The 25,636-nt window shown below is 39.8% G+C and overlaps 2 protein-coding genes across 5 annotated transcripts; one reads left to right on the top strand and one right to left on the bottom strand.

The window, feature by feature from the left end:
- The first annotated feature begins 251 nt into the window (after positions 1–251).
- On the top strand, positions 252–8,758 carry LOC129109106 (potassium-transporting ATPase alpha chain 1). Its single transcript, XM_054621067.1, has 24 exons — positions 252–263; positions 433–540; positions 727–786; positions 1,006–1,209; positions 1,412–1,525; positions 1,729–1,863; positions 2,241–2,358; positions 2,467–2,735; positions 2,978–3,056; positions 3,222–3,341; positions 3,470–3,579; positions 3,738–3,872; positions 4,081–4,273; positions 4,597–4,772; positions 4,949–5,085; positions 5,313–5,463; positions 5,880–6,048; positions 6,429–6,583; positions 6,811–6,934; positions 7,276–7,421; positions 7,569–7,702; positions 8,164–8,265; positions 8,374–8,465; positions 8,575–8,758. The coding sequence occupies exons 1-24, from the start codon at positions 252–254 to the stop codon at positions 8,601–8,603; spliced, it is 3,072 nt and encodes a 1,023-aa protein (XP_054477042.1). The 3' UTR covers positions 8,604–8,758.
- Positions 8,759–9,219: 461 nt separating this feature from the next.
- On the bottom strand, positions 9,220–23,830 carry LOC129109107 (DENN domain-containing protein 3-like). 4 transcript variants are annotated; one of them, XM_054621071.1, is made up of 28 exons: positions 23,814–23,830; positions 21,544–21,706; positions 20,611–20,800; positions 20,375–20,446; positions 20,121–20,236; positions 19,819–19,943; positions 19,589–19,700; positions 19,273–19,392; positions 19,068–19,166; positions 18,324–18,443; positions 17,750–17,865; positions 17,376–17,531; positions 17,186–17,282; positions 16,989–17,092; positions 16,522–16,709; positions 16,235–16,394; positions 15,874–16,069; positions 15,549–15,717; positions 13,981–14,240; positions 13,706–13,876; positions 13,151–13,280; positions 12,649–12,756; positions 11,873–12,012; positions 11,413–11,573; positions 11,147–11,298; positions 10,682–10,800; positions 10,253–10,390; positions 9,220–9,944 (listed from the first exon to the last, which is right to left on the bottom strand). In XM_054621071.1, the coding sequence occupies exons 2-28, from the start codon at positions 21,625–21,627 to the stop codon at positions 9,726–9,728; spliced, it is 3,822 nt and encodes a 1,273-aa protein (XP_054477046.1). In that variant the 5' UTR covers positions 21,628–21,706; positions 23,814–23,830; the 3' UTR covers positions 9,220–9,725. The 4 variants fall into 4 exon arrangements, with proteins under 4 accessions (XP_054477046.1, XP_054477044.1, XP_054477045.1 ...); XM_054621069.1 differs by lacking the exon at positions 23,814–23,830 and having other exon boundaries at positions 11,147–11,283; positions 21,544–21,627; XM_054621070.1 differs by lacking the exon at positions 23,814–23,830 and having other exon boundaries at positions 18,324–18,425; positions 21,544–21,627.
- Between the last annotated feature and the right edge of the window lie 1,806 nt (positions 23,831–25,636).

Here is a 25,636-nt window from a genome sequence, read left to right as displayed (position 1 = left end):
TGTCCGAAGGTATTTGTGCGCATGTGCCTATAAAAAAGGGGAGTTGTCATATATAAAAGGCTTCTCCAGAAAATCAGTTCTGTTTCTGACCATTGTGTGTGTGTGTGTGTGAGTGAGAGAGAGAGAGAGAAACAGGGTGTGTGTTTTGGACTGGACCCTAGCTGACTGCCAAAATTTCGGGGGCAAAGAAGAAGGATCGAGTGGTCTGGACCTCCATAGATTTAGGAGAGCAGTCCCTTAACACTGCAACCATGAGTAAAAAGGTAGGCAACCCTTAACCATTCACCTTGTGAATTATTGGTCGGGCTTTTAGGTAGACTGGACCTTACTTCACTAATACTTTTAAAAAAGTATTTATGTATAGTTTTGTTGAAGTTATTCTTTCAATAATGTATGCATGTAAACACTTTGCTAATCACTATCTGCCTTTAGGACACGTACGACATGTTCCAGATGGATGGAGACATGGACAATAAGAAGAAGAAGAAAAAGATCAATAAGAAGGAAAGAATGGAGGGCATGAAGAAAGAAATGGATATAGTAAGTAAAGACAGAAGCCTCAGGGCTTCACAGTAGTGGGAATACTCAGTAATGAACTCTCTGTCCATTAATAAGCATCAAGCTACAACCAACCCGCTATGAAGAATTCTCCTTGATTGACTCTGATCTACCCTCTAAACGTTTGGGTTGCTCTCAATGAATCTGACAATCTGTCTCATCCTGCAGGACGACCATGAGATTACAATTGAAGAACTAGAATTGAGGTACAACACTAGTGTTACCAAGGTAAGACATTTCTTACGTACTGACTTTATTTTCTTTAATGTTTGTCTTTTGTTAGTGTCTTGTAATTTTTTCGCTTCATTCTCCTTCATTTTATGCACTTACTTACTTTTCTCTTCACCCATATCCAACATCCTCCCAATTTCCTTCTTCCTTGTGGTTTATAGTTTCTTTATTTTATAGTTTCAATATTTTATGTGTTTTTCCGTTCTCCATCCACAGGGTTTGACCTCCACCTTTGCCGCACAAGTCTTGGAGAGAGACGGTCCTAATGAACTGAAGCCTCCTAAAGGAACTCCAGAGTATGTGAAGTTTGCCAGGCAGCTGGCTGGAGGGCTGCAGTGTCTGATGTGGGTCGCAGCTTGCATCTGCTTTATCGCTTTTGGAATTGAACTTGCGAGAGGGAACGTCACCTGCTTTGACAATGTATGTTATATTTCCATTTAAAGTTGTTCTCCTTTAGTACCCTGTGAAAACAAACTAAACAAAGCATTTTTGGCTTATGGGGATTTCTTTGAGCCGGAGAGAACAGAGAGGGACGGAGACAATGAGGAAAAAAAGGGGGGACAGCGACAGGGTCATTGCTAGCTAACTGGTTTTTTTGATAATGTGTCCTTTCTCACTCCAGCTGTACCTGGCCATCACTCTCATTGCTGTCGTCGTGGTAACTGGTTGCTTTGGTTACTACCAAGAATTCAAGAGTACCAACATCATTGCCAGCTTCAAGAATCTGGTGCCACAGGTAAGTCGCACATAACTTATTTAAAAAGGGCAACTCCATATCGGCACATTGTTGGAATTTAATATCAATGGCTAGTTCGTCCTATCATTGTTTATCTTTTTCCTTTTTCAATCACACTCGTGTTTTCCTCTCTCACTCTGTGTCTTTCTCCATGTGTTTATCTCCTTGTATCTTGTTTATTTACACCGGATCTTCAAAAATAGCAAGCCATTGTGATCCGTGATGGACAGAAAAACCAGATCAACGCCTACCAGCTGGTGGTGGGGGATTTGGTGGAGATCAAAGGAGGAGACAGAGTCCCTGCTGACATTCGCATCATCACTAGTCAGGCCTGCAAGGTAGATCACTTGATACAGGATACTATACTGTATAACATTCATATGGACTAATGATACATGTTTTGATGCAAGCTCAGACTTTTATTGGGTTCACATAAATCAGTATATACTGTATTCTGTCTACATTTTGTCGAAGTTGGTTTGCTAGTATTTGGAATACCAATTTCAACCCCTTAATTATAGCATCCTGAGTAGGCTGGCCAGTGTAATCTAGTAAGTATTTACATAGGTATTTTACAGCATATGAGGCCAGTTGGGGTAATGTTTTTGAATAACCAGGATGAAGTGTATTGTGCCATATTTGTTGGGCCATTCTTACCCCCTTTTTTTCATGTGGACATGTAATGATCTATTTGTTAATATACTTTGTGTGCCAGGTGGACAACTCCTCTTTGACAGGCGAGTCTGAACCGCAAACCAGGAGTCCAGAATGTACTCATGAGAATCCACTGGAGACTAGAAACATTGCTTTCTTCTCTACAACTTGTCTGGAAGGTACAGTAAGCAGCGCATACTACAAACCCTGGACTAGATGTGATATATTTAGTCATTTATTTAAGTATTTTATAGTTGGTAAACTCAAGAATAACCTCTCCTCTCCAGGTATAGCTACTGGAATGATCATTAGCACTGGGGATCGCACCATCATCGGTCGAATTGCCACCTTGGCGAGTGGCGTCGGCAACGAAAAGACACCTATTGCCATAGAAATCGAACATTTTGTTGACATCATCGCCGGTCTTGCAATCTTTTTCGGGTTTACCTTTTTCGTGGTTGCCATGTTCATCGGATATGCCTTCTTGGAAGCCATGATCTTCTTCATGGCTATCGTGGTGGCTTATGTGCCAGAGGGGCTACTTGCTACAGTTACTGTGAGTCACCTCAACGAATGTGAATTTCTCATACCATTCGTAGTATGTTGTCTTGTTTCCATTATGTTTATCCTCTGAACTGTATGAATTCTCATTTCTGAATAATGGCACCCATGCTAAATCACAGCCCGTGTGTTAGTGAATACATGCAAAATGAATGTGGAAGGTTTAGTTCATCATATGTGCTGTAGGTTCTGTATTAACCTGTCAATCTGTAACTGCCTTTATGTCTTGGTTAACAGGTTTGTCTGTCTCTGACTGCTAAACGACTCGCCAGGAAGAACTGCGTTGTGAAGAACCTGGAGGCTGTGGAGACATTAGGTTTGTTTGCCTGAACACCAGACATATCCTGTTCCTTCCAGTTTTGTTGAGTTCAGGGATATTATGATGTACAGATTTCAGTTGAAGTTTGGTCTCTATTAGGTTATTACAGCATGCATATATGTACGGTGTACATGTGTTACCCATAAAACTATCTGTGTTTAGGCTCCACTTCAGTGATCTGTTCTGATAAGACGGGTACCCTGACCCAGAACAGGATGACTGTAGCTCACCTTTGGTTTGACAACCACATCCACGCTGCTGATACCACTGAAGATCAGTCAGGTAAACATGTCATGTTCAAATCAATCAATACTGTTATTGAGAGCAATGGTAAAATGTAGTTATAATATAGGTGGATTAATGTTATTTTAAATTGAGTAATCTTGTAATATGATGATGTGTGTTTACAGGGCAGAGTTTTGACCAGTCATCAGAAACATGGCGTTCACTGGCCAGGGTGGCTTCCCTGTGCAACAGAGCTACATTCAGACCTGATCAGGAAGGTGTACCTATTCCTAAGGTAAAAGCTTAGTTTTAAGACATTTGTTGTCAACATCCATGTGATCTGACAAAATACCACATCCTACGTTGTTATTTTTGGATTAGGGAAGCCATATTCCCCCTCTAATTTATTCTAAGAAAAGATGTGTTCCCGTTGTCTCTTTGTGTATCACACAGAGGCTCGTGGTAGGAGATGCATCAGAGACTGCTCTGCTGAAGTTCACCGAGCTAACTGTAGGGAACATCGTGGACTACCGTAATCGCTTCAAGAAAGCGGTGGAACTGCCCTTCAACTCCACCAACAAGTTCCAGGTGAGAGTGGGGCTTTGTATCATCCTTGATCGATTACTTCATTATAAACCAGAAGCTTAGAAGGAAAACAATATTTTTTTTATATTTAATGCTATCATTGGAATTTCCTCCTTTGATAATGTTATAATAATGTACTATACTATACTGGATCTAGGTGCTCTGATTAGGTTTTATTCAGCTTCTACCACCCATCTCTCTCTCTCTCCAGCTCTCTATCCATGAACTGGAGGATCCTCTGGACCTACGCTACCTGATGGTGATGAAGGGAGCACCAGAACGTATCTTAGAGCGCTGCTCCACCATTTTGATAAAAGGCCAGGAGCTGCCTCTTGATGAACAGTGGAGTGAAGCCTTTCAGACAGCTTATATGGACCTGGGAGGACTGGGAGAGAGAGTACTGGGTGAGGGTGCATTCTTATGACCCATAATAACCTAAGCATGTGACTTGGGGGGTTTTCCCAAAACTGTAATTTCCTTTTTTTGTTCTTGTTTTTTTTTTTTTTTACAGTGTAGCAAAAACATTTTTTTTTTATATTGATGTTTTTGCAAGCAAACATTTTTGGTGGCTTTTAAAATCCAAAGCCTTTTCTAACTAAATACACAATCATTATTATTTCACCATTATGTTTTGTTGCTTATAACCATGTCATTGGACATGGACATCTTGTTTGATTTACAATGGAACCGTAATATAACTTTTGCTGTTATTTTTTCCCCCTGCTAGGTTTCTGTCATCTCTATCTGAATGAGAAGGAGTATCCTCGTGGCTGTCCATTTGACCCTGATGAGATGAATTTCCCCACGTCAGGATTGTGCTTTGCCGGTCTCATCTCAATGATTGACCCCCCGAGAGCCACTGTACCTGATGCAGTGATGAAATGTCGTACTGCTGGCATCAGGGTGTGTTCACATTGCCTCATATACCCTCAAATGGCTTGTTTGGGCTAATTTAGACTCGTTTTAACTGTGTGCAAGAGACTGCATTATCACTTTGACTATATTAATTTCCCTGTGTGTGTGTGTGTGTGTGTGTGTGTTTGTGCGTGCAATTATGCATATATACAATCTCTCTCCAGGTTGTCATGGTGACTGGGGACCATCCAATTACAGCAAGGGCAATAGCAGCTAACGTTGGCATCATCTCAGAAGGCAGTGAAACAGTGGAAGACATTGCGCAGAGGAAGCGTATTCCTGTTGAACAAGTCAACAAGAGGTATTAACATAACTGATGTCGACACTTTGAACAATGCTCATCCCCATGATATATTATATCCATTGCAGTATAATGTTTATTTCTTACTGTGAGACTACAACACAAAACTACAGAATCCTACATCATCGTCTTGTCACAAGATTTTCACTGGACTGCTGTGGCTGAATGCATGCATGTTCCTTTTTTGTATTTATTTTTTGTAACTCTGTTGTGTTGTCTGTGCGCAGGGACGCCCGTGCTTGTGTGATCAGCGGTGGTCAGCTGAAAGACATGAGCAGTGAAGAGCTGGATGACGCACTGCGAAACCATCCTGAGATGGTGTTTGCAAGAACATCTCCTCAGCAGAAACTGATTATTGTGGAGAGTTGTCAACGTCTGGTAAATACACATAAAAATATGCACAAACACACACACACACACACACACACACACACACACACACACACACACACACACACACACACACACACACACACACACACACACACACACACACACACACACACACACACACACACACACCTCATTTTACTACCTGTGTCCTCTTAATCCACAGATGATTAAGGACATTTTATTTTATAATGTAAAAGCAATATGCATCCAAATCATGTTTCCTATGCATATAATATAAAAAGATATCAAGGGTAGAAACTTTAAAGCTAACATCTTTTTTCAATATGGTCCCCTGGGAGGATCGTGTATGTGGAAGCAGCAGGGGAAGAGATTGGTTTGCATGTATTCATATCCAGCGTGTATGATCAGACCACATGTTTTCATCTTTCTCCCCCCCCCAGGGCTCTATTGTCGCCGTGACAGGTGATGGTGTCAATGACTCTCCAGCTCTTAAGAAGGCTGATATTGGCGTCGCCATGGGGATCGCCGGGTCAGACGCTGCCAAGAACGCTGCAGACATGATCCTGTTGGACGACAACTTTGCTTCTATTGTCACTGGAGTGGAGCAGGGTGAGACTGTGTGCTTTTGAAAAAACAATCTTAACCCTAGGTTCACGGTCTGGGACATGGCTTAATGGTCATCTGCTCATGTGATGGTGGTCGTACATGGATGAGATAATGACCCCCGTATCTGTTCATGAATTTTAAATATTATCAATGATTCTGAAGTAAAACAGATGAATAGTTAAAGTACTTGGATTGCCATAGAGTACCAGCCTCTCAAATGTTATCACATTATTCTTGTGGTTATTATATGCAATTTAAGTACACGTTTAAGTACACAAAAGTGAAAAAACTATACTGAACAATGAGTAGTTTATATATTTACATAGAGTATATTGAGCCATTTTATTGAGTTGAGGTGTGTTTGTGTGTGTGTGTGTGTGTAGGCCGTCTTATCTTTGACAACTTGAAGAAGTCTATTGCCTACACACTAACCAAGAACATTCCTGAGCTGACTCCATATCTGATCTACATCACCGTCAGTGTGCCTCTTCCTCTGGGCTGCATCACCATTCTGTTCATCGAACTGGCCACTGACATTGTGAGTAACTGTCATTAGTTCCAGATCAGCAAGAAAGCAAATGAGTTAGGGCCATTACACTGGCTATTGTCTTTTATTTTCCAAACATGACGATTGCATAGTATTTGATTGCATTTCACTGTGACCCGTACACTTTGATTTTGAACCACCACAAACTCACCTTATCCTTTAATAACGAGTGATTTGGTGACCTTAATAGTAAAGTCACTCCTGTGTCTTCTTTACAGTACCCCTCTGTCTCTCTGGCTTATGAGAAAGCAGAGAGTGACATCATGCACCTGAAGCCCAGGAACCCTCGTTGTCATCGTCTGGTAAACGAAGCACTGGCTGTGTACTCATACTTCCAGATAGGTGAGACTGTGTGGGTGTCTGTATCTTATTGCTGTATTGAGAGCAGGTATGCTGAACTGAAAATTTACTTCAACTCGAAACAAAAAAGACAAACTAGGCAAACAATCTATGAATACATGCACAGCCCTTTTACAGACTTTGCTTACTTTTACAATTTTGAAGGATAAAGCAGATAAGACAATACTTAATTAACAAGGGTGCAATGAGAATCCCTCTGGCGGAGACTGAGCCACTACCCCGCTAAATTGTGACACAAGGCCATTGATCTAGATTTATATGCTGTTATTCAAACACAAGATATTATTGACACCTTTTTTTTTTTCTTCTTCTCTTGTTTTCAGGAGCCATCCAGTCTTATGCAGGTTTTACAGATTATTTCGCAGCCATGGCTCAGGAGGGCTGGTATCCACTCTTGTGTGTCGGCCTGCGTTCTCATTGGGAGGATGTTCATCTTCAAGACTTACAGGACAGCTATGGACAAGAATGGGTTAGTACAGACTTTAGATCCCACCTTTTAAAAAAATGTTTTGGTCTCATGATATAATCCTACGAATAATGGTTGGGTCAAGGGAATATTTGAATTTTTAACAGCATAGTAACCAAATAACTCCTCCCTAATGTCCTCTGCTTACAGAGCTTCAGTCAGAGGTTGTACCAGCAGTATACGTGCTACACTGTGTTTTTTGTCAGCATAGAGATCTGTCAGATCTCAGATGTGCTGATCAGGAAAACTCGCCGTCTCTCTGTGTTCCAGCAAGGCTTCTTCAGGTCAGTGAAGACCCATCCCTAACATGCATGATATATCTTTATAGCCAAAGTTTACGCATAAATATTTACAGGGTTAATTCTGTGTCTGTGTTGTGGTCAAATTGACACCTCTAAAGATTATGCTGCATGCACAGTTATTGACAGAATTGGAAGAAAAGGAAAACTTGCCATAAGTCCAACTCCAGAGTGTTCATGCATTATTCCAAGATGGTTACCCCTCGTTGTCTTGTACTCACATCAGTTAAAACAGCCTTAATTAGCTATTTAAGTTAGTCTAGTTAAGCCTCTTAAACTGTTTGAAAACAGGCTGAGTATAACTTAGTTTGTGATTTATGAATAGTTTGATAATGTCAAGTCTGTGTGGGGAAATTGCATTTCTGTTAAAATTGTTAAAAAACTCTGCTTGATGATTTATTCTACGTTGGTGTTTTGATCATTTTATTCTGTTTATTTCTGTGCAGGAACAAAGTTCTGGTTTCTGCCATAGTCTTCCAGCTCCTTCTGGGTAATCTGCTTTGTTACTGCCCTGGAATGCCCAATATCTTCAATTTCATGCCTATCAGGTAAAGGCACACATCTGGAATCCAAGCTCGGACTGGATTAGAAAGAAAAGTAGTCCATTTGTAGATGTTGCATGTGGTCTAATGTTACATATTGTGTTTTCTCTCCAGAGTCCAGTGGTGGTTTGTTCCTGTTCCGTATGGTATTCTAATCTTTGTTTATGATGAGATCAGGAAATTAGGAGTCAGAAGATATCCAGGAAGTAAGCCAGGATTCTTTATTCTTCCTTCTAACCTTTATCAATTCATCATCACCATTAACTTCTCTACATCTTTTCAGTATTCATTAATCCATGGCTTGTAATCTCTCAGGTTGGTGGGATCAGGAATTATACTACTGAGACCAGAGAGGCTCTTTCTTTCATTCATCCATCCATCTTCATGAAAGCATCATTCATAAACAAAATGCTGCAAACCCAGAAGACCATCCCAAATTCACCATACATTTACATTACTTTGTGATCTATGTATTTAAAGCTTAAATTGTCTTTTAATATTACCATTACATGAATATTCAAGAGTCTGCCTTAATAAGTAGAAAGGTAATAATCACTGAAAGTCACCAACTGATAATTAACACAGATTTGTTGTATTGCAGCTCTTTGACTGTGGTTGCATTGTATTTGTACTAATAAAACATTTTCAGACTGATGATGATCTCAAATCGATAACAAAAGTAGTGCTCCTTTTTTTAAATTCTGTTTTGATTCATGTGTGTTTTGTATAAGGTTGTATCTTTAGTTGTAGTTGGCATTTGATCTTTGCCGGAACATTATGAAATTTATAATCTATGAATTGAATCGTGTCATGATCATTCAGCTGCAGCCGGGTTCATAGCTTTCTTAAATACACTGTGAAAATGGAGGCTGCATCTAACTGGAGATGACAAAAAGTAAGCAACCTAGAGCTGCATAGCCTCACACAAAAACACAAAACACTACATGATGATACCTGAAAATGGAATTTATTAACAATGCTTGATAAAGAAACATACTTAAGGCACAGACTTTACCTTTTTCACATCTCGTGTATGTTTGTTTACAAGAAAAAAAAAAGGCCTGCTCTTCATAGTCCAGGAACAGTGTCAGGAACAATACTCTCAACAATACTTTCACATACAGTACAGCATATATTTAGTTTAAGGGCTCTCTCCTCCATAAAAATCTCTTAAAGAATCATGAGCTACATTTAACCTTTTGTGTCTTTAACTACCATCAGTAAAACTAAATTACCATTTTCACATGGCCACAAAAGATACTCCACCAAGTGAGAGAAAATAACTTTTTTTCACCATTTTGTCCTCCCGTCTCATGACCATGTCTCTTCTGAACCGCCCACAGGATGATCTTGTCACGTTCAAATACCCAAAGGGCAAACATTTATCCCGTCTTGTGTATGTACTCACAAGTTCCTTTTTGCTACATTTTCTCTCCTCTCTTTCTTCACTTTTGCTTTCTCCATCTCTACTCGACTTTCCAGATGGCGATCTTGCCATCTCGGCATGCAGAGCCACTCAGGACGTATCGATCCTCAGCAGAGCAAAGTGTCTGGATGCTGTCTGAATGGGCCTGCAGCTCCTTCGCCACTGTGTGGCTCTCTGCGTCCATCACCAACACCTGACTTCTCAGCTGACCGTCACACTGACCTCCGATACCGCTCTGGCCACGACAGCCCACCCAGATCTTAGGGGAGGAGAGGGCATCAAGGAAAGGTAGCAGCGGTTAAGTGATAATTGAAGAGGGGGTAAAAAAAAAAGAGGGAAAAGTTGAAAGAGGGGAATACACAACACAGACAAAGAATGGTGTTTGAGTTACACAATTTACCTAAAAATCCATAACCACTTAAAAAATGACAGGTTACAAAGCGCAGCTGTAGTTTGAGGTATTCATAAATTGTCCATTAAAAAGACACACTCCAATATGCATGTTTGTAATCCTTCAAAAATTGCAATATTTCACAATTTTGCCAAATGCTATATATCGTAGCTCACCTGGTCCTTGACTCGAATCATACAGGTGACCCCTGAACTGCCTGGCAGGGAGATTCTCTTGAATGGACGTCTGTGGTTGTTAGTGTGCCAGAGACACAACTCCCCTGAGTCTGCACAGCCCGTCCACAACTGACCTCGCTGCAACAAACAATACAAAGAGCCAAAAGGTTGGTTTTTTTACACAGACAAACTTGTCTGGCAGCCAAATAAATTATAATGTGGTTGTTGCTGAATTTTCAAGTATTGAAAAAATAGTTGTCTGTAGTTACCTGAAGCTCTCAGTGGCTGCAGTGACTTGTTCCAGCTACATTATAACTGTCTAGGTTCCAGCATTCTTTTCAACAAACTGAATGACTGACTTGCTAAACCACTACATGGCTGCTAACTTGCTTAATTGTTTAACATATTAGCTGAGGATTGCGCTATTACCTCTGGGATGACGATGAAGCTGCTGAAGCTACTGGGCATGCTCCGTATGTCATCAGGAAGTGCCATTCTTCTTTGTGGGTTCCCATTCTTTTTCAGTTCCACAATGGCGTCACCACAACCTGCACATACACAGACACTTTTCAACAAACCATTATCAGGTTCTTTTTGCTGGTAAGGTGCATTTTAGAAGGTAATGTTTAGACGCTATCGGTGTGTTCAGGCATGTTTAGAGAGGGATGTAGGTCATTTGGTCACCATTTAGAATACACTCTAAAAGGAGGATAACAGCGTTAGCAAAGAAGAAAATTAAAAGCCACATTACATTCAGCCAGTGAGCAGCAAATAAACCTTCAGTGGCGAGCAACACACGCTACTGGAGATTGTTACTTGAGTGTTAGTGTGTGAAATAAATAAGCAATAACAACCGTCAAGGAGCAGAAAGGGAAGGTAAATGTGTGCACTTACAGCCCCACAGTGTTCCATTATAGATCTGTATGGAGGAGAGACGGTCACAGCTGAGGTGGAACTGTTGCTTCACTTTGAGACTGACCGTGTCCCACTGCAGAATCGTCCCATCACAGCTACAGGAGTATGTCGCCTGACTAGGAAAGGCAGTTCTGGAGAAGGTTTTCACTTTTAAAATAACAAATTTCCCTCACTTTTATAAAACTTTGTATTAATGTTTAACTTGATTAAATTGACATCTTAACTCGAGATAATCAAGTCTCTACCTGTTGTGTTTATCTCTGGGGTCCACCGTGAGTCCGGTCACTTCGTGTCTGTGCTCAGTCAGCTGTTTGTTGCAGGACATGCTGTGAGTGTCAATGATGTAGATTACTGAGTCCTGAGAGCCAATCCACACTTGCCCCTGGACCAATCCCAGCATGCAGTGCTACAAAGAAGAAGATGTGACATGGTTACAGGCATTCTTTTTACTTTTACTCCTTGACCTTTGAGTCCTTGACCATTGACTCTCTTGCAGGCATTTCTTTATTTTCATTTTCACAGTTGTCTTCAGCCCCAACCAACGTGAGGCAGACTTTGTGCAGCTCCCTCTGGAGCCACAAAAGGCTTTCACATATGCAGTTGTATTCCCCAAGACCTTTTTTAAAGAACTTTGATGTGTAAAGTTGCCAGAGTGCCTCTTGAAATAAATGTATCTCCTAGCAAGTACAGCATGTCTGCTCTCACCAGCTGTGACGCTCCGACCTGGATGCAGTCCTGCAGCATGGACCAGCTAGCTGCATCGAACACAACCACTTTGCCCCCACCGAGAGCCACCCACAGCTTTGGGTTCATCTCACCCTCTGAGTCTTTGCAAGTCAGCTGACCTGGAGTAAGCCAGAAAGAGACAAAGGGTGAGAGAGCAGTGGACCAGTGAATCGTGAGAGCTGACTGGATGCAGGATGGTTTAGTGTTTATGGACACAGTATTCATACATGTCTTCAGTGGCAATAGCAATAAATACATAGAAAGGAGAACAATTAGTTGTTATGGACTTTGATAGAAATAAATACCAAATCAACACACACTATATCACATCATACTTCAGCTATGTCTATCATTTCTTAAAATGTTGTTTATCTGCTGTATTTAGTTGAACTCAGTTATGTCTTCAAACCATGCCAGCTGCTTCTGTTCTCTGTCCCAGTCTATCAGTTGTTCACACTAACAGCTTTTATCCCGCCTGCTAATACTCAGCAAAGCAAGACTAATCAGGTTATGTGGATAGGTTTCACTGGAGCATCTGCTGCCACATAAATATTTACAAAGTACGTGATAATCTCTCTGGGGTTCAGTCTGTGAACACAAAATGATTTTTACACAGAAACTTCTTTGTTCTTTGTTGCTCTGACCTGTAAATGACAGTCAATAACAACGAGAAGACAATGGGGAGACACATTGTGTAGAGTAGAGCATTAAAAATGTACACATAATCACACTTTGTAAATTGCTAAACATAGTACCAGGTGTGTATAGCAGCACATGTACAGTCTGAGGTTCAGCCAGGTCCAGTGATGGGTTGATCTTGTGTTTTAGAGTCTCTGAGGTAGTTTTAGGCACCATCATGGGCACTGGTCAGAGAAAAACACAATGTATTAATATGACACAGAAGGTGACGGGAGAAAGGTATAAAGAGAGGCACGGGACAGGGTGAGAAAGTAAGAAACAATGAATTAGAGAAAAAAAGTTAAATAATAAATTAGTTGTTCCACAGAAAATGATCAAGCAACATTTTTAATAATCAATTCATTATTTCATTTATAAAGCAAAAGTGCCACACATTCTCTAGTTCTATCTTCTCAATTGTTATGATTTTACACTTCTTGTATTATGATTTTCATCATTTTCTTCACTGTTTTCTTCCATTTTATAGACTATGAAGGATAATGGCAACTCAGATTTTGAATCAGAATGTATGTAAGCAAAATTATGCTATTTAGAAGCAGCACAGGAGTGAGCCCAGACCTTCATGTTTGATCTTATCAAAGTAGGCCAACTTTGAGGCAGCAATGATGGGCCTCTGTGTCTGTAGGCAGCCCATGACAGCATCCATTAACAGGACGTTGGTCAGAGCCTGAGTCATGTACTGAGGGTCCTAGAGAGACGGTAAACAAACCATATGTTAAAGAAATGTCAGTATAGTACGCTATCATTTACACAAGGGGGGTAAGAAAAATAACAACAGCATTGAAAATTGACTCATTTAGTCCAAAAAGTAACTTAATCACTGCTGTAGTGGTCATGTTAGGTTTTAATTCAATTTGCATCAAAGGTCAGCCCCATTGATTATTCAGCAGCAGCCAGGCCCACTGGAAGCCTCAACTAATATTCGTTTCATTCATAAATATTCAAATACTCTGTCCATTCATTAACTGTGATGAAGTCTCAGGTCACCATTGAACAAATTTGACATGTGAATCTTCACTGTGCACTGATGATACAATGTTGTCTTGATGGATTGTGGAGTGTTTGATAATTGGGAGTTTTAGTATTCCAGTGGTGGGCCATCAATCGTCGTACCTTGTGCTGGTCGGCCATCTTGCGTCCGGCCCACATCTCCTTCACCACAAGGTTCCAGAGTTCGGTCTCTGTCTTCAGATTGGCCTCAAAAACCTCAAGCCTACTGGAGGTCTTGATACGAAGGGAAGGAATACGAACAAGTAGAAAGGCAGCTGAGGCAATCTTCACCTCCTGCACAGAGATGGGGAAGTCATTTATTGAAATAGGAGTGCAGGGTTTATGAATCAATAATCAAAAAGATAACATGATTTCAGAGAAAGTTAACAACACTTGACCTGTATGTCTCTGAACTTTGTGATTTCCAGGAAGCTCTGTCGTCCAACAGTAAGCAGGATGAGACGTTTCTGAGTCATGGCAATTTGACCGACTCCGTGGGAGGTCTTGACACATGACGACAACTTGTAGACACACTCGCTATTGTCAAGATGGTCTATGACCTCAGAAGGCAAGTTGAAGTCTTGTGCCTCGGCTTCCATCTCCTTCCAGAAGGTGTAGAAGACTCTGAAGAGTTCGGGATCAACCTGCTTTGTCTGGCCTGGGACAGAGAGAGAGAGAGAGAGGGACAGAGAGAGAGAGAGAGAGAGAGAGAGAGAGAGAGGTATGCAAGCAGACGTACAAACATATACAAAACAAAGGGTCATTGAGTGGAGAGAAAAATGTTTATTAAGTCAATCACTCAAACAAGTTAAGTTAGTTAAGTTAGTTTCACATTCTGATGTCCCAGAATAGTGCGTATTATTGTTCTTCATGTGTAACTAAATGACTATCTGAATTTACAAGGATCAACAAACAGACTCCTACATGTCAATAACAAGCAATTCAGTTTAATGTTCATTCCTGGTACACTTTATTCCATCGAGCTTTGATTGCCTTTCACGTCAGCTTAAAGTCAAAACGCCGATGGGGAAAACCATGTTGAGGAAAAACAAAACAAAGAGTGGTTTCAACGTCTTTGGGTGACTAAGACTTTAGTCATCATCCTTTTCTTTCACTCATGTCCAAAATTTGTAATACCTAATTTTCTCCTCCTCCGAAGAATACGGTGCCTTATTTTATATCTCATGATATTAGTATACAGTTTTTTCGAGCTTTTTCACTCAAACAAGTGCTGGGTGTGACCAAAAAAGATTATGGTGAGAGTGATGACCGAAAACAGTCGAGCTTTTTCACTCAAACAAGTGCTGGGTGTGACCAAAAAAGATTATGGTGAGAGTGATGACCGAAAACAGTACAGTTAAGAATTGAAGAAACAGAGACAATGGGGAAAATAGCACTCAGGGAAACAGTGTTGGTTGATCATTTTTCTTGTTTCGTGACTGTGGGAGTATCCTCACACGTAACACTCATTTGATCCATTGTTAATATAAAAATATTGATTATTGCAGCTTTAATGGACTCATCCATATCACAATCTTTCCAGAAAAAAATGTGAAAACTATTCTAAAAATAACTTAACATGTTTTTCTGCTTCATGCTAACAGAGAATTAAATAAGCGTAACAGATCATCTAACAGCTGCCAGATTTCACCATGTCGGCAACATGTAATGTAATCGATTCAAAATTCTTCCATGTAATGGTTGAGGAGAAAATAATAACTGTGAAAGTCACTGATTTATCAATCGTTCATCATGGATTTGGATTTTTATCTTGAATCAGCACCAGTAATGGTAGAAAACTTTTAGTTATTTGCCTTGACTCACTGCTGGTTGCAAAATACAGCATTTTTAAGTTTGAGCTTAATAATTGCGAGCTTCAATTAAATTAATAAAAATATAAAATACCAAAAGATATCTCTAAAGCACACAAACACACACACACATCATCCTGCCTTTCCCCACTTACCATTAGTGAAAGCATCAAATAAACGATGTATGGTTGCTACGTCATTAACGATGCCGCACTCCTGAACGCATCGCACAAACTCTTCCTGATGCAGATGCTTCCGGGGAAGCTCAAACTTCTTCACATGGTCATCAGGCTGCACCGACAGCTTCTCATTCTCTGTCTTCACCTAACAGATGAGATAAAAAGACAAGATCACATCCATCATCACTATTTTATTACCCAACAGAGGTCCACTTACAAAACCAACAAACATATTGTTGAGTTTACCCATCTAACCACAACTTGTACAAGATGGGAGTAATGCTTGTGTGAACTGACTAACCTTGAGGATAAGTCTCTTGAGTTCAGGTCGCTTTTCAGCTTGCTGTCTCTCGTCCCGGTGCAGTGAGTCCACGAGCCACGTGACCAGCTGTGTGGGGAAAATGGCTGTGTCGGTCTTGTAGAGGTTCTGGAAATCACCCAAAGCGTCCAGCCGCCGCCAACACAATGTGTTAATGAAACCACGTAAGTAGTAGAATCTGCAGAGAGAATATTATTGTAATCAATCCTGAGGTCTTTGGGGTAACTGAGGACCAACAGGGTTAGGTGGTAAAACACTTGATAGTACAAATAAAAATGACAGAGATAGGAATGAGAGGGAAAGGATGACAACAGGAGCCTCAGGAATAATATAAGCAGAATACCTGGCCAGCAGAGTAGAGTTCTCATTTTGGACAGAGAAGATGGCTTTGCCAAGCTGCTGGATCAGCTCACTGTAATAACTTTGGACAGAGTGGAAAGACAGAGAGACTGGGAAATCTGGGAGCTTAAACACCCTTGCTGGTTTAGGAGGAGTTCTCAGTGCTAGGACACAAAGAGGTGGGGAGCGAAGGGAGAGAGAACATGTCAGGAAGATGCGAACAGAGAAACATTTAATCTTTTCCAGATATTTCTGTCTGTCTCGACTGTTCAGCCTCTGTTGAAGTCTCACCGGGGTCAGACACAGTGATCCTGGTCAGCAGTGAGTTTCTTTGGAAGCTCAGAGTTCGGTCGTCTCCGAGGTTAGGGAGGCTCATCCCCAGTCTCTTACTCATCTTGCTCTCTATAATAGAGCACTTTCTCCGGGCTTGAATCTCTTGCATTGTGGGTCTGCGTGGGACCTCAACCATAGCCTTCATCCTAGATGACACATGATAGATACAATGCATTTTAAGAAAGTATGCCAAGGAAAAATAATAGCCTTATTGTTAGTGAAGAAGTTTGCAGTGGTTATTTTGTACCTCGTCTTCCCAGTGAACTCAGTAAGTGGCGTTACAATGTGATCATGTATGCATTGTGTTCACACTGCTTGTGTGCCTGATACTTCTGAATGTGACCTCAGCAACTGAATCGCGACGTATTTCCAGAATACACCTTGTTAATGATGTTTGAGCCTTTTACATTGGTTTAATAACGTACCTCTGCATCTCAGAACGAGTACTGAGTTCCATTCGCGCAAAGTTGTCCATTTTTCTGTTGAGACGATCCTTGAGGAACAAGTGGAAGATGTGTGTTTCCAACACCTGTAACGCAGCCATGTAAATGAAGATCAGCCCCTCGCCATTCAAGCTAAAGTATTAAAAAAGTATTTCTTGTTTTACCAAGTGAGTATTTACGTTTTTGTAAAACAGCTGCTCAGCTGGCTCTCTGGTTTTCAGGAACTCTTCACTGTTGAACACTCGATGTTCATAGTTTAGATGACTGCTAACATCCCTGTTATATACACACATGTATACGTTAACAAAATATCTATTTTTAAGGGAAACATCCCGTAAGATCTCAGTGCAGAAAGAACAAAGACAGAACCTGAATATGTTGACCATCAGCTCCAGTGTGATCCTCTGGATGTCGACGTTGAGGTCGTGTTGCCACGCTCTTCTCTGTGCCCGCTGCTCACTGATGTCAGTGCAGCTTGCATGGTGGCACTGATACAGATCAAAATTAATCTGCAGTGTTTGACACCTGCAAAAACACATATACAGTACTTACTAATAGAAACATATTCATATCTCTTGCCAAGTTTGAGAAAAGGATCAGTAAAGCTGCACATCAACAGTCCAGGACTAAATCCAATTTGTTTGTTTGTCTTTCTGAAGATTAATTTTATTATTATCATTATTCATTCTAATACTTGTAGACATTAGCAGTAGTTGTATTATTCTTGGCATCACTGTGTTCACCTCTTTGTGAAGCAGTCTGCAGCAGCCAGGGGAATCTCTGGTAGGTCAACAGTCTCAGAACAAGAAGTGGAGACACTTCCGTTATCAATGTTGATTAGGACCAGATCATCGGTTTCCTGGATTGAGGAAGATCAAGAATAAAATAAATCTCTTCCACATTTTGGTTGTGCATTAACTGATACGCTTCTAGTGTAAACACATAAACGACAATATATAAACAAAATTGTTATTTCTGTGATCATGAAAAATGTAGTCAACATTTGTGAAAATGACCAACAAGAAATGAGGGTCAAATGTAATGCAAAGTACTCACTTAGAAGTGTGACTAAAAGTTGCTAAAACTGTAAAAAAAAGTTGCTCAAAATAAATCCCACCAAGTCTGAAGCAGAAGGCTTGACTCTGTCCTTTCACGCTCATTTACTCGTTTCCTCGTAATTCTGAATAAGAGATATTGTGTACCAAACATCTGTACACAAAGTACATTCACCACACAACATTCCAATTACCCCCTTCAGCTCCCCCTCCTTTTTCTAAAAACTAAAAATGGTCATGATTTGGAGGCTTGTGTACTCACAGTAGCAACTTCTTCCAAATGGCTGAGATGGCAGCCCATGAGGAAGGCAGTAGGGGCCATGAGAAAGTCCAGCATGCCTCTGGCCAGGACAGGAACATATGGCTGCTGCCACGACAGAGGCTGGACATGAGACATCAGGGAGGCACGGACGGACAAATGAAGACATCACAAGATGAAATGATGGATTGCTTGATGAAGGATCATAAAGGATTCAACGCCTTGCTATGTTGCATGACAACACGCATAATATCTTAAAAAAAACTCAATTTAAAAAGGTACTATTGCAAACTGAATGTAATGGCTTAAAATGTAATTTCATAACTAATATAATATCAAATGCATTGTGTTTTAACTTTTTCACAATTTGGATTCAGTTTTAGCATCCAAAGATACATTAAGGCAAAAAGGGGAAGTCCCCATTCTAATAAGGTTTCCAACAGCAGCCCTACTATCCACCTACACAACCACAAGCCACGTTGCTTCTAAGACCAATTGTTTTGTTTTGTTTAAAAACAGTAGGACCGACTTTATTGGATTTGATAAAATGATTATGCTATCATAGTTATCTGATAGTTTTCTCTTATCAATTCAATTAAAATACTAGGAAGAGCAATTTTATCCTCCACTCAGGTATTCTCTACTCCTCTATAGCTTTGCTCAGCTAATAGTTGTTTGATGCTGTAATGATGCTCTGAATGTCGAATAAAGCACTTGCAGATATGCAGACACTGATTTCCAACTAACCTGCAGAAAAAGCAAGAAGCTCTCCGCCACCAGCGTGAGTCTGGCCCAGTCAGCAGAAAACAACACCACCCGCTGCTCCTGCAGGAGACAAGACAGTCCCTACAGAGATGGGGAACAGAAAAACAGACAGATGGAGAAATAGACAAGAGTTACCATGAACTTCCTCCTGGTTCACCCACATCAACTCAACAGGTGCGTGTAGTACCTGTAGTAGCTGCTGTGGCCTGAAGAAGAAGAAAGGCAGATGGAGGTCTAAATCTATAGCTGGATGGTCTTTGTCTTCTCTGGATGGTAATACAATGGTCAGAGGACCCAAGGTAAACATCTGCAAAACATACACAGCGTTAAATCTTGTGTTCTTCTATGGTCTGTCCGGCTGCATCACAGTCACAGGTCGCCACTACTGTGCAGATAGTAGTCTGTCATAACAGCGATATGAACCTGATAACTCCTGGCTCACGACATTATGAATGCTAACATTTTAGGACCACAGTTACCACAGTGAATAAACACACACACACCAAATGTAGTTGTCCAGGAGGGGGAATAGGCACCAGCGCCAGTTTGGCTGCAAACTCCTTCACTCTCTCCTCCATGTCAGATAAAAGACAAGTTTTTAGCTGGATCAACAGACTGACAAAGAAGAACAAACAGAAACAGACAGGGAGATTGTGATTAAAGTTCTTTTTTTGGGGCAAAGCTACACTGATTTATTTAGTCAGGCAGTTTGGTTTGGTACGCTGTTTCTCACCATGACAGACAGTCTTTGAGTGCAGTGAAGTAAGGGTACTTTGATATGACACAGAAACTGTAGGCAGAGAAAAGCTGAGAAAACTTGGAGGATCCAGCTCCATTCTGGAAGACAGATGTCCCTTCCTGTGAAAAACACAGCTTAAGTTTTATGTACCTTTTCAATGTGGGCATGCTGTTATTGACACAAGCTAAATGGTTATGTTTCTGTATCTTAAATACGTTTTCATCTGCATTAAGTTAGAGATCTGGTTGTAGCAGTAAAACATCGTTGTGTGAAGTATTACATGTCGTACTGTGTACCAGTATCGGTCGGTAACATTGCATTACTACTCCATGGGTCTTGTTGCCAAAGACATCAGTGAAAACCAGGAAGTGGAATTGTTCATCTTTCTGTTCATTGGTAACTTGAAGCCCACCTGAAAAAAAAGAAGAAAAAAAAGAAGAAAGAATATGTTAACGCATTTCATGCATAGAAGAAGATATCATTTTTTCACTGCTGTACGGCTGAACAACATGCAAATTAAAAATCAAACATCTCTGTGCGTATCACATACCGGGGAAGCAGAGCTGAGGTAAAGCCATGAGGTCGATGTCTTTAGGAACACTAACATCTTCACTTCCGCCTGCTGAAACGATATAAAACAAAATTACACAAATATCTAGTGATAACATGGGTAAAGATAAGCCAGGAGCAAATCACAAACCTTGAAGTAAAACAACATGTTTGAGCTCCACATAAGTTTTTGTAAATCTATGTGGACAGAAGTACCACACAAACAAGACAACAGACCTTGGATTGGAGTTGCTGCAGCTGGAGGTGGTTGTTCCTTTTTCTTCCGGAGAAAAGAGCGCCGCTTCTTCCCATGTGACCTCACTGCTTCACTCCCAGCTGGTGGTCTGCTAACGAATAGAGGCACCAGGACATGCAGCACCTCCGGCTCCAACAGGAGGTGCTCTGGAGTTCCATTGTTGTTAATGGCCTTAAAGGGAGATAGGAAGGAAAGGATCCTCTATTCTTATCATAATTAGCTTTGATACATGTTATATTAATCTACATTACACATATTCTACATACATTCATGTGGCTCATTTAATAGAATAGAGAAGGAAAACACATTTCATTTTTAACATGCAACTGATCCTGACACGTTAGCATCATTATTATCTGGGCATTATTTTGGCAATATTTTTGTTGTCTAGGCCAATGGTCTCTGCATTTCCTCTCCCCTGCTCATTTCACAATTTGTCAATGCCAAAGATGTTTCTCTTTCTTGAGTCTAAAATAACAAAGAGGCTAGGTAAATGGGAATCTGGAGACAATATTTTTCTTTTTCTTTTCAACATTTTTTGTCGATATAAGATACAGACAGAAAAACCTGGAAGAGAGAGGTTTGAATCCGACCAGCATTTTGATATGCTACTGTTTAAAGTTTAAAGTTTTCATTGATACTGCTTTCTTGGCTAGGTTCTTGATCTCAAAAGGGACTAGCCTGGTTAATAAAATGAAAAGTTAATAAAACAAGTGGTTTTGCTGCATTCAATATATTCATTAAAGAAACATGAAATACCAGCAAAATGAAACTTAACCTCCCAATATAAAAACATTCAGACGACAAAAGGAAACAGGCTGCAATCACGAGTTATTCACTCTATAATGACAATACCACTAACTATTTTCAGTTTACACTCACATATGTGTCAGAGTGTGTTTGGAGGCAAATACCTGGGAGACCTCACGGAGTTTGTCGCTAGATGCTCCAAGCACCACACAGGCTTCTAGCAGAACAGGAGGCATATGGTCCGCCATCACTGACACCAGACCCGGACCCAGCTGGACCAGCAGAACAAGGCCAAGGGGCCAACTCAGACCTGCTGGATCACAACAACTGACAGAAAAAGAGGAGTAAAAGAAAGGTTAACATAAAGATACAGATAATGGTTTGTGTGTTAATCAGGCAGACAGTTGTTACAGTTCTCTCATCTTCATCTTTATGCATGAGAACAACATCTGTCAGCTAAATAGAGTCACATGATTGCTTGTTCCAACTCATTATCACCGCCGCCGCTCTCATCAAAAACAGCTTCTTAAGACCCAGTCAGAGATGTTTTTACACCACAGGATTATTCCAGAATGAGAGTTTAATTTGATTTTATTACATCAGTGATTACATGGTGCAATCATCTTATTTTCCACAGTGCTTCTCGGTAATTCAAGAGCTACTGCATAATTCTGCGATGCAATACCTTTTTGAACTTCGTTTAATGCATTATAAAAAAATGATTAAAAAAGGCAAGTCATATGTTTCCACAATTTAAAACAAAATTTACTGAAAAACTCAGGAGCAGTGTAAAGTGTTTTTACAGAAAACTTAATCAATGGATCAACTATGCCAGCTAGAATGCAGCGTATTACAATAACAAAGCTGTTAAATGAATCCCAAAATGAGCAGAGTTAAGTTAAGTGTGGGCAGCCTGGACAGTGCATCTGAATGTACTTCTTCATGACTTTTATGTAGTACAATGTCTACCAATGTCAATGTAATACACTGTGATATTGAATACTGATTACAGAGTGAATCAGTCTTTGGCACAAAACATTGTTGGCAGCAGATTATCAACTTGTCATTTTTAGTTTTGTGGCACCACTGGCACACATGAAGTTCCAAGGAATCCATATGACGACTCAGGAAAACGTTAAGCTGATTTAAGCTATGTGGGGGAAATACATGAAACACAATGTCATTCATCATGCAATTAGTATTTTTGTCTGCACATCCACATAATGTGATTAAGCAGGGACACAGTATCCTACATTCCATCTTTGCTGTTCTTTTTCCATCTATGGTATGCTGCTTTTCACAACAAGCAACACAGTGAGGAGCAAATGATTTGAAATCACATTTTCCCTATTTCTTGGTCTGGTCTTTTTTTTCTTTGGAAACTAGACTCACGTGTGCAGAGCAGGATGGACACATGCACACAAAAATGCAAAGAAAATGACTTGTAACTAGGCCACAAAGAATTTGCGGATGACTTTTAAAGTCAAAGTCCTTCACACCTACATCATTTTGACAGAGGAGGTAGTGAGGTGGCATAAAAATACTTTAAAAAAACTTAAGAGAGCTTATTGTTAAATCACAGTGACCAATGTGTAGAATGTAACGTGTAGAATAGTGAAGTTTAACTTATCTCCATAGAAAATACAGTATGCTTAAATATTTATGTTTTTATTCTTATTTACTGTTAAAGATTGCTAAAAAAAATGTCTGACCATTGCAATAACCATTGCAACAATGTGGCACTGTTCCCTTCTTTGAAATTGCACGATAACTAACCAAAGAATTTCAAGCATTACTGAACTAATTTAAAGAGCACGCCACATGACCTGCTGCTGTCGCTGGATTATGTGTCTAAGGATCTGACATGATCATAATGTACAGTACATTCATATGATCCTTGACAAACAGGGCCACATCAGACCATAACAACAACAGAAATAGTGTTACATCTGCTGATATGACACAAACACACAACAATCTAACATCTCTATCTTCCAGACATGAGGTGGCCAAGCTTGCAGAGAGATTGACATTCTACACCCTTAAAACACTGTCATTTGTGGAACCAAGCTGGCGAACAGAATCATGACCTTCAGAATCAGTTAGATGGAAATAAAACGAAGTGGAAAGCAAAGTGTGTCATGTCTCCAACTTTACATGTCACTATTTTGGTCTCCTGCTATTCAAATCCAGAAAATTGTATCAAACAGGGTTCTTATCATAGTTAAAAAAAAGAAAAAAGATCACTGGCACACAACAAAACAAGAAAACCATTGTATGATCCTGCTGTAATACAAGTCCACCCTTAAGGCTCGAGTATGTCTTTACTGTCACTGTTATGATCCAAAATAACGCAAAAAAAAAGAAGCTGCACAGGTGAGAGATGCTTCTGCTCTGTGGGAACAAGGTTAGACTTCTCTTCCAGGTCACTCACCTCCTCAGCAGCCAGACAGCGGCTCCTCCGTCATCCCCTTCACCCTTCACACCGACAGCAGCTGTGAGAGCCTCCGACTGACACAACTCATCCGGTCCCATGTTCACCGACTGTAGCTCTCTGCTTCCTGTTTCTCTTTGTACAATCATGCGCATTGATTTGAGGAAGCACAATGCCGTGTGTATATATATATATATATATATATATATATATATATATATATATATATATATATATATATATATATATATATACTGTCAATGGTTCTTGGAGCATTTATTACCTATTGACCGTCACTTTTAAATTTTGTCACTTGATTAAAACAAATAATTAAGTCCTACTGATCTGATTTGATTTGATTGAATCTGAATTGACACCTGTGTGAGAAGATAATAACTTGTGTAAATAACATGTGAATTCTTTATCATAATGGATTTAAGTTTGATCTGCTGTAACAACTCATACTAGCCTGAAGATGGTGCTGGCTGCAAAGTGTGTATATTTTAATTAGGAGAGTTTTTCTTATTATTTTGTGTTTGAATGAAAATACAATTGGACAGAAATCCCATCATATAAAAATAACCCTCCAATCATTTTACAAAAGTTAACAACTTATTACTTTACATTTTCCATATTGGATTTTACATTGTATAACATCAATTCACTCTCAATCTGAGTTTGCAGCAAGGGATTATTTTCATGGTATTAAGGAATGGCTTCATTGGATTAACTGAACGGTCTTGCTTAATCAAGTTTGCGAAATTGTGATATGAGTTTGTGGCAAATTAAGTATTTTTATTTCATGTAATTGGTGCTATTGAGGATTTATTGTTAGCATTATACATTGGGGAACTTTTTTTCAGATTAGCAGCAGTTGTGAACTCCTTTCCTGTCTCTTCAACATATAGATGTGCAGCGTTCCAAATCGTATACCTTTTCCTTTTTCCTTTTAGCATCTACTGCAACTGCCCTTACAAAGTAGCAGCTATTGCATGCAGTATGCAAGGGGCATAATACTTTGTCATAACTTGGTACCTTGAACTTTGACCCTGTTGCTCTCATACCTGCTGTGCAGAGGACTGTTGGTCAGAACAGCCAGAGAAACGTTTATTTACATTCTGCAAAATGTGACCAAATGCAGTAGGACATCCTGGTTTTTGGTATTTTTGGCATACTGCATTTGACAAACTATGTATTGGGACATACTAAATATTTCTCTGGCATGCTTAGTTGTATAGTAGTATGTGTATTGCAATGTACTGATGATCACTGGTCAAAATTAGCCTAAACCATGAACCATTGGTAGGCATAGTAGCAAACCATTAATTTCTTAAAGGGACAGTTCCCCTACAAAATCAAAAAATAAATATTTTTCCTCTTACCTGTAGTGCTATTTATCAATGGAGATCGTTTTGGTGTGAGTTGCCTAGTTTTAGAGATATCAGCCTTAGAAATGTCTGCCTTCTCTCCAATATTAAATGACTATTTTATTATGGTAGTTTGCTATGAACCTTTTTCTTTCAACCATAGTTCCTTTACGAAACTGCTCACAACAAAGTATTTCGATTATCTCATGATTTCTGGAAAGAGACAATGCTGTTGAGTTTTTCCTATGTTCTTTTTTTTTTTGGAGCTTTGAGCAACAAAAGATTTACTTATAACTTGTAATTTATGAACTAAATCAAACCATTAACACCTTTATCAATCAAAAGTTCATTGCTTATAAGTTATTTTGTCTCCATTTTTACTTTAATGAATGTTTGTAATTATTGTAAAATAATTTAAAGGGCTAATGAAGACAAAGCATGTAGAAATCACGTGTG

The sequence above is a fragment of the Anoplopoma fimbria genome, chromosome 20, assembly GCF_027596085.1.
Source record: "Anoplopoma fimbria isolate UVic2021 breed Golden Eagle Sablefish chromosome 20, Afim_UVic_2022, whole genome shotgun sequence".
NCBI classification, from domain to species: domain Eukaryota; kingdom Metazoa; phylum Chordata; class Actinopteri; order Perciformes; family Anoplopomatidae; genus Anoplopoma; species Anoplopoma fimbria.
The sequence above is the reverse complement of the archived record's forward strand: the minus strand, read 5'-3'. Positions and strand labels throughout refer to the sequence as shown.

Excerpts from the sequence above, each read along its gene's own strand:
- LOC129109106 (XM_054621067.1), top strand. Across the intron at positions 7,703-8,163 it reads TTCCAGCAAGGCTTCTTCAG|GAACAAAGTTCTGGTTTCTG; the intron begins GTCAGTGAAGAC and ends ATTTCTGTGCAG. Across the intron at positions 8,266-8,373 it reads TTCAATTTCATGCCTATCAG|AGTCCAGTGGTGGTTTGTTC; the intron begins GTAAAGGCACAC and ends TTTTCTCTCCAG.
- LOC129109107 (XM_054621071.1), bottom strand. The coding sequence starts at position 21,627 with ATGGCGGACCATATGCCTCCTGTTCTGCTAGAAGCCTGTGTGGTGCTT. Across the intron at positions 19,944-20,120 it reads AATGTTACCGACCGATACTG|GAAGGGACATCTGTCTTCCA; the intron begins GTACACAGTACG and ends TGTTTTTCACAG. Across the intron at positions 17,093-17,185 it reads AGCAGCTGTTTTACAAAAAC|GTGTTGGAAACACACATCTT; the intron begins GTAAATACTCAC and ends GCTGCGTTACAG.